Consider the following 14,581-nt stretch of genomic DNA (forward strand, 5'->3'; position numbering starts at 1 on the left):
CCCGGGACATCCACAGGCAGGGTAGATGCTCTACCACTGAGCTGATGGCCAGGACCTCACCAATGTAATTTTATATATATTACAACAAAATTGGATTTTCTTTCCAGAAGGAGAGTATTTGTTGAAAAAGTTTCCAAAAATACCCAAATTGTTAATGTTCAGTCAAAAGACAATCAGAACCAAGGCTGGTAAAAATGAATGCTAATGAAATAAGCAGAATCTCTAGACCAGGGGTCCCCAAACTACGGCCTGCGGGCCACATGCGGCCCCCAGAGGCCATTTATCCGGCCCCTGCCGCACTTCCAGAAGGGGCACCTCTTTCATTGGTGGTCAGTGAGAGCACATTGACCATCTCATTATCCAAAAGCAGGCCCATAGTTCCCATTGAAATACCGGTCAGTTTGTTGATTTAAATTTCCTTGATCTTTATTTTAAATACTGTATTTGTTCCCGGGTTTTTTTTTACTTTAAAATATGTGCAGTGTGCATAGGGATTTGTTCATAGTTTTTTTTATAGTCCGGCCCTCCAATGGTCTGAGGGACAGTGATCTGGCCCCCTGTGTAAAAAGTTTGGGGACCCCTGCTCTAGACTGTCAGTCCAGCTTCATTTTCCACATTAGCCATTTCAGAAATAATATAAAATAAATATTCTAATAAAACTTTCTCAGTAAACTGGCAGTACTATTTAGTTTGGAAGGCTACCATTCTAATGAACAAATATTTTTCTCTCAGCACAACATAAGTGTGAACATGAACTGTTTGGGTATAATTAATGGTTTAAAACTTGGGACTAGAACAAGGGAGATACTTAATTATGAATGTTTTAGAGATAATAAAATTAAGAATCCTATTTTAAAATATATTACTTCAGTACTTACAGTGAAAGTTTTTAAAGTTAATTTCCTTCAAAACTGCCAAGCATGAAGCTCCAAACTACAAATCTTTTAACTGTAACAATGACAGCATTTTTCTTGTGAAATTTCCTCAAAAATACTATTACACACAACCAATTAAAAATATCTTCATAGGTTAACATGAAGGTGCTTAAAAATGAATTGAGCTGCTTAAGGAAAATGCTCAAGAAAAAAAATGATTAGGAGAGAAATTTTTTTCTTTTAGCGAGACAGACAGGGAGAGAGATGAGAAGTATCAATTCGTCTTTGTGGCACCTTAGTTGTTTATTGATTGCTTATGCATATGTGCCTCGAGGGGAGGGGGTGGCTCCAGTAGAGCCTAGGTTTGTGACTCCTTGCTCAAGCCAGCGACCTTGGGCTTTAAGCCAGCAATCTGGGCTCAAGTCAGCAACCACGGGGTCATGTCTGTGATCCCACGCTGAAGCCAGCAACCTTCGGGTTTCAAACCTAGGTCCTCAGTGTCCCAGACGATGCTCTATCCACTGCACCACTGCCTGGTCAGGCTGATTAGGAGAGAATTAACTAATCTGTGAAGTGCAGAGAGCTAGATATAGGCAAATTATATGGTAATGCAAATATTTATTTTCAGTTTACGTTTGGCAAAAGACAGTCCAAGTTCCAAGGATAACGAATGAACCACATGAAATACCATCTTAGAGATATATATTCCAAAAACTTATACTTACATATTCTAATTTGGTTGTTTGTAACTTCCAAAATTTTAAGGGCCTGCATCAGTTTGGCAGTTTACAAAAGGAAAGCACTTAAGTAAGAATATCATAAAAGTTGATTATGCCTAGAAAAAAAAAACCAAGCTTCTTTCTTTACAAATAAGATCAAGAGAATATACAAAAATAGTATCAAGTGAATGATTATGTATTGGAGAGCAGAAACTTCAAAATAATTATAAAAACCAGTAAGTACAAAACATTTCACACATCAAGCTATAGATTAGACAGAAAAAATGGCTCATGTCCATAGGCTAAAATGTTAGATCACAGTGATTAAATTTTGGCTTAAATGAGTAATTTGGTCACCTACTGTGAATGAACTCATTTGCCAAAGATTATTTTTCAATGTTGAATTTTTATATATCCTATTCTAGATCAGAACTTCAGTTTCCATGATACTCTTGTCAGGCATTTCCAAAATGAGAGGAACAGCACCAGAGTAACATCATAACCTCCGTAACATTAACAAAAACGGACCACACTTAACCCTTCATCCTGAAATACTTTACACAGCAATAACTACAAAAACGACACGGTCTATTTAACAATAAAATTAAATAATTCCTATAAAATTTTCATATTCTATAAAAAGCTTATGAGTCAAAATTATTTAATCTGCCAGACACCAAATAAATTTAAGGTTTTTTAAGAGAACCCCCTTGAAAGAACTAGGTTCATTTAACTTTATATGCCCACAGACTGAACTCTAGTGTATGTACATAAGAAGTACCCAACAGTTATTGATGAATTAATGGTATTAATTTGGGACAGAAAAGATCGGAATCAAGAAGTCTTGAAAAACACAGCAGCTAAAATAAATCATTCAAGAATGATATGTACAATATCCTCTTGAAGACTATTTTAAAACTCACAAGCATGCAATGGAATGGTACTGAATTTACGCTGCAGGGAGTGAGGGCAGCGGCATCAGGGAGGCATTCAAAGGTCCTCAATTGTTATTTGGATCTAAACCAAATGTTATAAGGTTTATTTTAAAGATTTTTTTTTAATTTTTTTAAAATTCATTTTAGAGAGGAGAGAGAAAGGGAGAGAGAGAGACAGAGAGGGAGAGAGAGAGGAGAGACAGAGAGAGAAGGTGGGGAGGAGCTGGAAGCATCAACTCCCATATGTGCCTTGACCAGGCAAGCCCAGGGTTTCGAACCGGCGACCTCAGCATTTCCAGGTCGACATTTTATCCACTGCGCCACCACAGGGCAGGCAGGTTTATTTTAATAAAACAAGACAATGGGTGTGAATGTTCAGCAGTCAGAGGGGTTGGGGTTGGGAGGCTGGGTGAAAAAATGTGAAAGGCTTAAGCAAAGAAAAAATAGAGTGTGACGTCACGGAAATGGCGCCGTGAGCAGCGCGTCCGACAGATCTCCCCAAAATCACAACAAATTTATCAACTAGAAACAGGAAAATTTATCTTCGGAGCAAACTGAAAGCAAAAGGACTGTTATCACTCGAATCTGAGAGACGAGGGTGTGGAGGAAGCTACCGCAGGGACGTTCATTCAAGCCGCGAGAAAGTGCGCCGGTGGTAAGTCATCCCGCACTCGGAAACCGCCGCCGCGCCGCCGCCGCCGCCGCCGCCGCCGCGAGCGGTGGGTCGGTTGCAGAGCCAGCGGCAAACAGCCGCTGGCGCGCTCCCGGTCTGATTGCAGACCGAGCATTGCAGACCGAGCACCGCTAACGTTCCCAGCGGCCCGCGCACGGGAGCGGGAGAGGCCCCAGGGCGGTATTCCCTACTTGGGAGATTCTCTCCGCAGGCGGGGCACCTCACCCAGCCATTCAAGCTAACAATCAAGCGTTGGGGGAGGGGCGCACGCAGGCAGCCTGAAATACCTTCGGGAGCACAGCTGCGACCCAATTACTAAAATTAACTTAACCCGTGAAATCTGCACACCCTCGGTTCTAATTGATAAGATCTCTCTCAGTTCACCGACCCAAGACAAGAGGCGTGATATTTTTTGGTGCCTCTCGCTAAAGGGGCGGGGGCAACTTCTGATTGATAGAGCCTCCATATTCAGGGATAAACGCTAACAAGAAGGACTTGGCAGATAATAAGATCTATACCACACTAGTCGCAAGCAGAGACTAGTGTCTCTTTTTACCGGCCAAAACAGGCTACAAAGTGTGGAAAGCCTGGGTTGAGAGGTCCAACGGAATGCTAGGCGTTGAACAATCACCTTGACAACAATTGACTCCCACCCCGGCCTGATTACACTGGAGGCCCTGACTGTCAGAGCCCTTCCCAGAGCCTTGCACTGAGTGGGGATAGAGTGGGGATTTCCCAGCTCTTTGAGCCTATTACTCCCCAGGCAGAAGCAGTGGCAGCCTTGGGGCTGGATCGCCAGGCTGCTAGTTCAGGAGGGGGGGACTGGGAGAGAGAATCCACGAAGGCGAACTCTCTCGTCGTTAGACCCTGCAGACGCCGGCAGGCCTTGACTACCAACAAGAATAAAGCCAATTGTGTGACATTGCCATAGAACCCCATCAACTGCAAGTCCCTGCCTGGGTGTGGCGCAGGGGCAGGGCCTGGGGTGCAGAGTCGCCGACCGGGAAGAGGGAGAGAGGAGAAGGAGGAAGAGGTTGACATCTCAAAATCAGGAAAAATCCACAGACTTTGCAGCTTGTTCCACTGTTTGTTGGTTGTTTTTTTTTTTGTAGTTGTTGTTGTTTGTTCCTTCTATCTTATTGCCTTTATTTCCTCCACCTCAGCCCTTCTATTCTCTGCCCATCTTATGCTTCCCTTTTCTTGAACTACACTACCCATAAGTGTTACATTTTATTTCTCTCCTTCATCCTCACCCTCCTTTGGGGTTATACTCCAGGACACTTAATTCTCACTCTCTCCTCTTTTGTTTTTTTTGCCTTATTTTGTTTTTTTCTCTTCCTTTTTTATTTCTTCCTTCGTTTTTCACTTTTTCTTATTTTTTCCTTTCTATTCGTTTTTTCTTTTCTCGTTTTACTTTCCTCCCATTTAATCCTCAATCACGAACAAATTAGTTAATTTGGGACTCAAAGTTTTTTTTTTTTTGGCTTTGTTTTTCTTTTTCGGTTTTGTTTTTGTTTTTTTCTGGTTGGTTTGTTTTAGTGGCATTTTGGGTCCTCCCAACCCAAGGTCTCCATTGTATTTGGTCTTTGCTCCACTTAATACAACGTATTTTTACTTATTATTTTTATTTTTTCTTCTTGATTATTCCTTTTTTTTTTGTCCTTTTTTCTGGTTCCCTCTTGTCCCTCTCATTATATCTCTTGGTTGACCGTCACCCGCAGGCAGATCAACTTATGCTTGTCTAAGATTTTCTTCCCTTTTTTTTTTATTTTATTTTATTTATTTATTTTTTTTTGCCCCCCTTGAACTCTTCACCGCAAACCAGGCCCTCCATTATAGGCATGATATTTCCCTGAGGAGGGGAGAGGAGGGAAGGAGAACAAAGAAAAAAAAAAGGGGGAAATAATAAATTATTACTGCTTTTTTTTTTTTTTTTGTGGGGTGTTTTACCCTTTGTTTTTTTTTGTTTTTGTTTTTGTTTTTGTTTTTGTTTTTGTTTTTTACTTTTTACTCTTTATTAATTCTAATTAGTGCTATCAACAAGACCACCCGCAGATGCCAATAAGAAAGAGGAAATCGAATATTATGGATACAAAAGAAAGAGAGGTAACACAAATAGATGTGGAAAAATCTATGGAGAAAAGACTTAACATATTGGAAGCCTTGGAGCTAAATGACAGAGAATTTAAAATAGAAATCTTAAAAATACTCAGAGATATACAAGAAAACACGGAAAGGCAATATAGGGAGATCAGAAAACAACTCAATGAACACAAAGAATATATTACCAAGGAAATTGAAACTATAAAAACAAATCAAACAGAAATGAAAAACTCAATTCACGAGCTGAAAAACGAGGTAACAAGCTTAGCTAGCAGAACAACCCAGATTGAAGATAGGATTAGTGAAATAGAAGACAAACAACTTGAGGCACAACAGAGAGAAGAAGAAAGAGACTCAAAAATAATAAAAAACGAGAAAGCCCTACAGGAATTATCTGACTCCATCAGAAAGAATAACATAAGAATAATAGGTATATCAGAGGGAGAAGAGAAAGAAAATGGAATGGAGAATATACTCAAACAAATAATAGACGAGAACTTCCCAAGCCTGTGGAAAGAACTAAAGCCTCAAGTTCAAGAAGCAAACAGAACACCGAGTTTTCTTAACCCCAACAAACCCACTCCAAGGCACATCATAATAAAGATGACACAAACCAATGACAAAGAAAAAATTCTCAAGGCAGCCAGGGAAAAGAAGAGTACAACATATAAAGGAAGGCCTATTAGATTATCATCAGATTTCTCAGCAGAAACTCTACAAGCTAGAAGAGAGTGGACCCCAATATTTAAGGCCCTGAAAGAGAGGAACTTTCAGCCAAGAATACTATACCCATCAAAGCTATCCTTCAAGTATGAAGGAGATATAAAAACATTCACAAATACAGAAAAGATGAGAGAATTTATCACGAGAAAGCCCCCACTCCAGGAAATACTAAAGGGGGTTTTCCAACCAGATTCAAAGAACAAAAGAAAACAACACCACAAGTAACAGCTCCACCAAGAACACAATAAAACCAAACTTAAACTGTGACAACAAAGGAAAAAAAAAGGGGGGGAGAGAATGGAGATTAACAGTAGCAAAGGACGATGAAGTGCAGAAATACTTATAAGATAGGGTACTACAATGAATATGGTAGGTACCCTTTTCATTACTTAATGGTAACCACCCTTGAAAAAACCACCACAAAAACACATGACTTAAAAAAGGTAGCAACAGAGGAAAGAAGTATGGAACACAAACAAACAGAAACAAATGATAGAAAAACAAAAGAGAAGAATCAAACTAGATACAAAACTAACAGAAAGCAATTTATAAAATGGTAGTAGGGAACCCACAAGTGTCAATAATTACACTAAATGTAAATGGATTAAACTTACCAATAAAAAGACACAGAGTAGCAGAATGGATTAAAAAAGAAAATCCAACTATATGCTGCCTACAAGAAACACATCTAAGCAACAAGGATAAAAACAAATTCAAAGTGAAAGGCTGGAAAACAATACTCCAAGCAAACAACACCCAAAAAAAAGCAGGTGTAGCAATACTCATATCTGATAATGCTGACTACAAGACAGAAAAAGTACTCAGAGACAAAAATGGTCACTTCATAATGATTAAGGGGACACTGAATCAAGAAGACATAACAATCCTTAATATATATGCACCAAACCAAGGAGCACCAAAATATATAAGACAGCTACTTATTGACCTTAAAACAAAAACTAACAAAAATACAATCATACTTGGAGACCTCAATACTCCGCTGACGGCTCTAGATCGGTCATCCAAACAGAGAATCAATAAAGATATAGTGGCCTTGAACGAAATACTAGAACACCTGGATATGATAGACATCTACAGGACACTTCATCCCAAAGCGACAGAGTATACATTTTTCTCTAGTGTACATGGAACATTCTCAAGAATTGACCATATGTTGGGCCACAAAGACAATATCAGCAAATTTAGAAAAATTGAAATTGTACCAAGCATATTTTCTGATCATAAAGCCTTGAAACTAGAATTCAACGGCAAAAAAGAGGGGGAAAAACCCACAAAAATGTGGAAACTAAACAACATACTTCTAAAAAATGAATGGGTCAAAGAAGAAATAAGCGCAGAGATCAAAAGATATATACAGACAAATGAAAATGAAAATACGACATATCAGAATCTCTGGGATGCAGCAAAAGCAGTAATAAGAGGAAAGTTCATATCACTTCAGGCCTATATGAACAAACAAGAGAGAGCCGAAGTAAACCACTTAACTTCACACCTTAAGGAACTAGAAAAAGAAGAACAAAGACAACCCAAAACCAGCCGAAGAAAGGAGATAATAAAAATCAGAGCAGAAATAAATGAAATAGAGAACAGAAAAACTATAGAAAAAATCAATAAAACAAGGAGCTGGTTCTTTGAAAAGGTCAACAAAATTGACAAACCCTTGGCAAGACTCACCAAGGAAAAAAGGCACAGGACTCAAATAAATAAAATCCAAAATGAAAGAGGAGAGATCACCACAGACATCATAGATATACAAAGAATTATTGTAGAATACTATGAAAAATTATATGCCACCAAATACAACAATCTAGAAGAAATGGATAAATTCCTAGAACAATACAACCTTCCTAGACTGAGTCATGAAGAAGCAGAAAGCCTAAACAGACCAATCAGCAGGGAGGAAATAGAAAAAACTATTAAAAACCTCCCCAAAAATAAAAGTCCAGGCCCAGACGGTTATACTAGTGAATTCTATCAAACATTCAAAGAAGACTTGGTTCCTATTCTACTCAAAGTCTTCCAAAAAATTGAAGAAGAAGCAATACTTCCGAACACATTTTATGAGGCCAACATAACCCTCATACCAAAACCTGGCAAGGATGGCACAAAGAAAGAAAACTACAGACCAATATCTCTAATGAATACAGATGCTAAAATTCTAAACAAAATACTGGCAAACCGAATACAACAACATATTAAAAAAATAATACATCATGATCAAGTGGGATTCATCCCAGAATCTCAAGGATGGTTCAACATACGCAAAACGGTTAACGTAATACACCATATCAACAAAACAAAGAACAAAAACCACATGATCTTATCAATAGATGCAGAAAAGGCTTTTGATAAAATACAACACAATTTTATGTTTAAGACTCTCAACAAAATGGGTATAGAAGGAAAATATCTCAACATGATAAAGGCCATATATGATAAACCATCAGCTAACATCATATTAAATGGCACTAAACTGAAGGCTTTCCCCCTTAAATCAGGAACAAGACAGGGTTGTCCACTCTCTCCACTCTTATTTAACGTGGTGCTAGAAGTTCTGGCCAGAGCAATCAGACAAGACAAAGAAATAAAAGGCATCCATATTGGAAAAGAAGAAGTAAAGGTATCACTTTTTGCTGATGATATGATCCTATACATCGAAAACCCGAAGGACTCCACAAAAAGATTATTAGAAACAATAAACCAATACAGTAAGGTCGCAGGATACAAAATTAACATACAGAAGTCCATAGCCTTTCTCTATGCCAACAATGAAATATTAGAAAACGAACTCAAAAAAATAATCCCCTTCACGATTGCAACAAAAAAAATAAAATACCTAGGAATAAACATAACAAAGAATGTAAAGGACCTATATAATGAAAATTACAAAGCATTGTTAAGGGAAATCGAAAAAGATACAATGAGATGGAAAAATATTCCTTGCTCTTGGATAGGAAGAATAAATATAATCAAAATGGCCATATTACCCAAAGCAATATACAAATTTAATGCAATTCCCATCAAAATTCCTATGAGATTTTTTAAAGAAATGGAACAAAAAATCATCAGATTTATATGGAACTATAAAAAACCCCGAATAGCCAAAACAATCCTAAGGAAAAAGAATGAAGCTGGGGGCATTACAATACCTGACTTTAAACTATATTATAGGGCCACAATAATCAAAACAGCATGGTATTGGCAGAAAAATAGACACTCAGACCAATGGAACAGAATAGAAAGCCCAGAAATAAAACCACATATATATGGTCAAATAATCTTTGATAAAGGGGCCAACAACACACAATGGAGAAAAGAAAGCCTCTTCAACAAATGGTGTTGGGAAAACTGGAAAGCCACATGCAAAAGAATGAAACTCGACTACAGCCTGTCCCCGTGTACTAAAATTAATTCAAAATGGATCAAAGACCTAAATATAAGACCTGAAACAATAAAGTACATAGAAGAAGACATAGGTACTAAACTCATGGACCTAGGTTTTAAAGAACATTTTATGAACTTGACTCCAATGGCAAGAGAAGTGAAGGCAAAGATAAATGAATGGGACTACATCAGAATAAAAAGTTTTTGCTCAGCAAGAGAAACTGATATAAAAATAAACAGACAGCCAACTAAATGGGAAATGATATTTTCAAACAACAGCTCAGATAAGGGCCTAATTTCCAAAATTTACAAAGAACTCATAAAACTCAACAACAAACAAACAAACAATCCAATAAAAAAATGGGAAGAAGACATGAATAGACACTTCTCCCAGGAAGAGATACAAATGGCCAACAGATATATGAAAAAATGCTCAGCTTCATTAGTTATTAGGGAAATGCAAATCAAAACTACAATGAGATACCACCTCACACCTGTTAGATTAGCTATGATCAACAAGACGGGTAATAGCAAATGTTGGAGAGGCTGTGGAGAAAAAGGAACCCTCATTCACTGTTGGTGGGACTGTAAGGTAGTACAACCATTATGGAGGAAAGTATGGTGGTTCCTCAAAAAACTGCAAATAGAACTACCTTATGACCCAGCAATCCCTCTACTGGGTATATACCCCCAAAACTCAGAATCATTGATACGTGAAGACACATGTAGCCCCATGTTCATTGCAGCACTGTTCACAGTGGCCAAGACATGGAAACAACCAAAAAGCCCTTCAATAGAAGACTGGATAAAGAAGATGTGGCACATATACACTATGGAATACTACTCAGCCATAAGAAACGATGACATCAGATCATTTACAGCAAAATGGTGGGATCTTGATAACATTATAAGGAGTGAAATAAGTAAATCAGAAAAAAACAAGAACTACATGATTCCATACATTGGTGGAACATAAAAATGAGACTAAGAGACATGGACAAGAGTGTGGTGGTTACCAGGGGTGGGGGGAGGGAGGACAGGGGGAGAGTTAGGGGGAGGGGGAGGGGCACAGAGAACTAGATAGAGGGTGGCGAAGGACAATCTGACTTTGGGCGAGGGGTATGCAACATAATTTAATGACAAGGTAACCTAGACATGTTTTCTTTGAATATATGTACCCTGATTTATTAATGTCATCCCATTACCATTAATAAAAATTTATTTAAAAAAAAAAAAAAAAAAAAAAAAAAAAGAAAAAATAGAGACACAGAGAGCAGTGTGGGGATTTCCGGAGGAAAAGGAGATGCGGGAAGGTGGAGGAGGGTGGGGGGAAGACAGTGACAGAAGCAGACTTGATGTGGGGTGGTGAACACAATGCAATGCACGGATGGTTTACTGTAGAATTGTCAACATGAAACCTAGATAATTTTATTAACCAATATAACCCCAATAAATTCAAAATTAAAGATAGTGTCAAACAAAAGCAAACACCAGAACTTTTTGCAGAAACAATCAGCAGTATATTGATGAAACTAGAGAATTTACCAATCATCTATTTGATGAACAGTATTCATTTGAAGATCAATGCTCTATGCCTTTTCTTTTATAATTTCAATATATTGTTGGGATACTTCTTATATTAAAATTTTTTTTTTATTGATCGATTTTAGAAAGAGATTTTTGTTCCACTTAGTTGCGCATTCATTGGTTGATTCTTGTATGTGCCCTGACAAGGAATTGAACCCACAATCTTGGTGTGTTGGGATGATGCTCTAACCCAGTGGTTTCTAACTGCAGGTCTGTGCACTGGTGCTGGTCTTTCTGCTCTAACTGAGCTACCTGGCCAGAGCCTAGATTTTTAATAAAATGGATTTCCACTTTTTTGAGGTTAAAGTTTACTTTAGGATATTTCTATTAGAAGAAAATTGCCTTATGTTGTCTGATTTAGTCAAAGCTGCTTAAAATTCTAACCTTTTATCATAAACCACTGATTGTTTATCAACACAAAGAGTAGAAAAAACCAAGAACTCTGTTTATTATTATAGCAAACATTTTCAGGGTATTTGACAGAACTCACAAACTATTTTTTTTTGAAATGAGTTCATATCTATGAAACTAAGCCATTCAGAAGAAAAAAAATGAAAAAAGATATTAAGCAACCAAAAGGTATTTCACATAACAAAATATAAAAATAGAAGCCAAGTGACAGAATGTTAAAAACTGCTAAGCAACAGACTGAAGAAACTTGGATTCTATCCACTTAATGTCGCTAATGTTCTCCTTTGTCCTTCCACTGCTATATATGTAAAACAAGTATGAAAAAAAGTTTTTAATTCTAGAGAGAAAGACAGAAACACTGCTTTATTGTTCCACTTATGTATGCATTCATTAGTTGATCCCTGTATGTACCCTGACCAGGAATCAGAGCCACAACTTGACTTGTCCCAACAATGTTCTAACCAATTGAGTACCTGGCCAGGGCTAAGATAATAATTAAAGAATGGCCTTGAAGGACTTAATGGGAGGTTAAAAGGCATTATTATAGAAGTGTTCAAATACTTTACAAATATTAACAAAAATATTATATACTTTGGTCTTCCTTCAGTCAAAGTGTCCTTTTATTTTATTTCATTTGTATTTTTCTGAAGTGAGAAGCAGGGAGGCAGACAGACAGACTCCTGCATGTGCCCGACTGGGATCCACCCGGCATGCCCACCAGGGGGCGATGCTCTGCCCATCTGGGGCATTACTCCATTGCAACTGGAGCCATTCTAGTGCCTGAGGTGGAGGCCATGGAGCCATCCTCAGAGCCCAGGCCAACTTTGTTCCAATGGAGCCTTGGCTGCGGGAAGGGAAGAGAAAGGCAGAGAGAAAGGAGAGGGGGAAGGGTAGAGAAGCAGATGGGCGCTTTTCCGGTGTGCTCTGGCTGGGAATCGAAATTGGGACTTCCACACACTGGGCCGACGCTTTACCACTGAGCCAACCAGCCAGGGCCAAAGTGTCCTTTTAAATCAGACTGTTTCTTAACATTGTTTCAAATTCTCAGAGATGTTAGCTTTCTTTCAAAATGATACTCCCACTGTATCACAATATTTCTGATTAAGAAAGATAATACTAGACCTGTGCTACTGGGGAAAAAAAAGAGAAAATTTCAGCACACCTGGTAAAGTTCCTAGACTTTGTTCAATCAAGTTATGGATCACTCAACTGAAATATTTTGTTATTCCAGCACTTACAAGCCATGATTTTGAAAATATATTCTCACTGTGAGACTTTATATATAAATAGGAAACTGTAAACATTTGCAGTGCCAGCTATTTCTTTGAAGAATCGTTGCCTACACATCAATGTCCAGACTCAAAAAGAAACTCAATGTTTTTCTATGAAAAGACAGAACTAGCCAAGTACTATGAAAGCTTCCTGTAACCAGGCATTGCCCACCTATTCTAAGCATATAATCAACCCCTATAGATTCCTGATGAATTACACGTGTTCTCCATGTACTCATAGCTCATCAGATGTGTTGTTCATCTTTGGTAATTTACATTCTTCACTGGCATGACAACTCTGAAGGATGTCCTTATAGTGGTTCTTCAGATCATCATACAAAGAAACAGTTTCTTGCGAGTAAGCCAATGGTAACACCTTTTCATTCAATAACATCTGCACTCGAAATTCGTCTTCAGAAGTCTTAGCATTTTTACAATGGTAAAGCACAAATAGTAGGTTTGAGGCATAGGGTACAATGTGACCACTTCGGAACTTCCGATGCATCTGTTCCTTGTAGTTATAAGCTGTTAGGGGCTCCTTGTCTTTGAAGTAGCCCATAAGAGACAGAAGCGGGAGCAGGGTCTCTGCATGACCAAACTGGAGGATGACTGGAGAAGAAACCGGCTGAGACCTTAAACGAGAAATTGAGAAAAATATGTATATGCATTCATATCACAGAACATAATATCTACACTTAGAAGCAGTCCACAACTTTCTCATCAACAGGTGATTGTAAGCCTCTCTTCTTAACTGCTATATATTAATTAAATCATCTAAAGTACCTAAAATCTGTATTTACTTCCAAGAAGCAGCCCCTTAGGTCTGAAGTTACAAAGCAGTACCATTCAGACCAAAGCTGTATTTGATTTGACCTGCACAAATATTTTTCAATTTTGCATTATTTATCACCATTGGGAGATTTTAGATTCTTAAAAATCCAGATTTGAGGCTACTCTTGAAAAACTGATACAGGATGATTCATACATTACTTGCCTGATCCCTTTATACATTTGAGTATATGCAAGTGAAAGCTAATACCACTCCCATAATGTAAATATTTAAAAGTGATACAAGTTAAAGAAAACAAGTAGTAAAAATACTTGTTTACAGTTTAAGTCTTCAAGCCATGAGGCGTACCTTCAAAGCCAGAAACCACTGTAAAAATCAATATTTTATACAATTTTAAGCATTCTTTCTTATTAATGTTTGCTTTTGAAGAAAGATTTTAGAGCTCACTGAATGTCTAGGTTGAGCTTTAAAGGTAAGAAGCAAAATTTTGGCATACTTTTAAATTAATTACAAGAACTAAAAGAATGTTAATTAGTTTTTGCAATTCAAAAGTATTTTCATTAAATAATAGCTTGTAAATCACTTGTCTCAAATATAACTGTTATTCTTCACTATTCTAGTCTACAAACTGAAATTCAACTTAGTAATCCTTAGTGGTTCAAGTGTTAAAACTAGAATAAATATAATAAAGCCATCTTCTTCAAGTCTCCTTAAGAAAGTAGGAATAAAACATCTAACTCATAATTATGTCAAAGGAACAATGACCAAACAGGAGCAATGAAGCAAAGACAGTCTTTTCAACAAAGGTGCCAGGACACTAGACATCCACATGCAAGAAAAAAAAAATGATTTTAGACACAGAGCTTAGATTCTTCACAAAAATTAACTCAAAAAAGAATCACAGACCTAAATGTAGAGCTCAATACAATAAAACTCCTAGAAGAAAACAAACAAGGAGACCTAGATAAACTTGGGTATGGTGATGACTTTTAATATAACACCAAAGGCACAATCCATGAAAGAAATAATTGATAAGCGAATCTTCATTAAAATTAAAAAGTCTACTCTGCTAAAGTCAATGTCAAGAGA

At 37.6% G+C, this 14,581-nt stretch overlaps 1 protein-coding gene and 1 long non-coding RNA gene across 2 annotated transcripts in view; one reads left to right on the forward strand and one right to left on the reverse strand.

Annotated features, from left to right (window-relative positions):
* Positions 1 to 1,150: 1,150 nt before the first annotated feature.
* On the forward strand, positions 1,151 to 12,561 carry LOC136380479 (uncharacterized). The gene is made up of 3 exons (XR_010746955.1): positions 1,151 to 2,630; positions 2,868 to 2,984; positions 10,704 to 12,561. It is a non-coding gene; the product is annotated as an uncharacterized lncRNA (long non-coding RNA).
* Positions 12,562 to 12,691: 130 nt separating this feature from the next.
* Positions 12,692 to 14,581, reverse strand: part of MINPP1 (multiple inositol-polyphosphate phosphatase 1) — a 36,033-nt gene continuing 34,143 nt past the window's right edge. Inside the window, exon 5 of the mRNA XM_066348268.1 lies at positions 12,692 to 13,334. Coding sequence (XP_066204365.1) covers positions 12,938 to 13,334 — 397 coding nt within the window. The 3' untranslated portion in view covers positions 12,692 to 12,937. The remainder of the gene's footprint in view (positions 13,335 to 14,581) is intronic.

This window comes from Saccopteryx leptura, chromosome 9, assembly GCF_036850995.1.
Source record: "Saccopteryx leptura isolate mSacLep1 chromosome 9, mSacLep1_pri_phased_curated, whole genome shotgun sequence".
In the NCBI taxonomy this organism is placed as follows: Eukaryota; Metazoa; Chordata; class Mammalia; order Chiroptera; family Emballonuridae; genus Saccopteryx; species Saccopteryx leptura.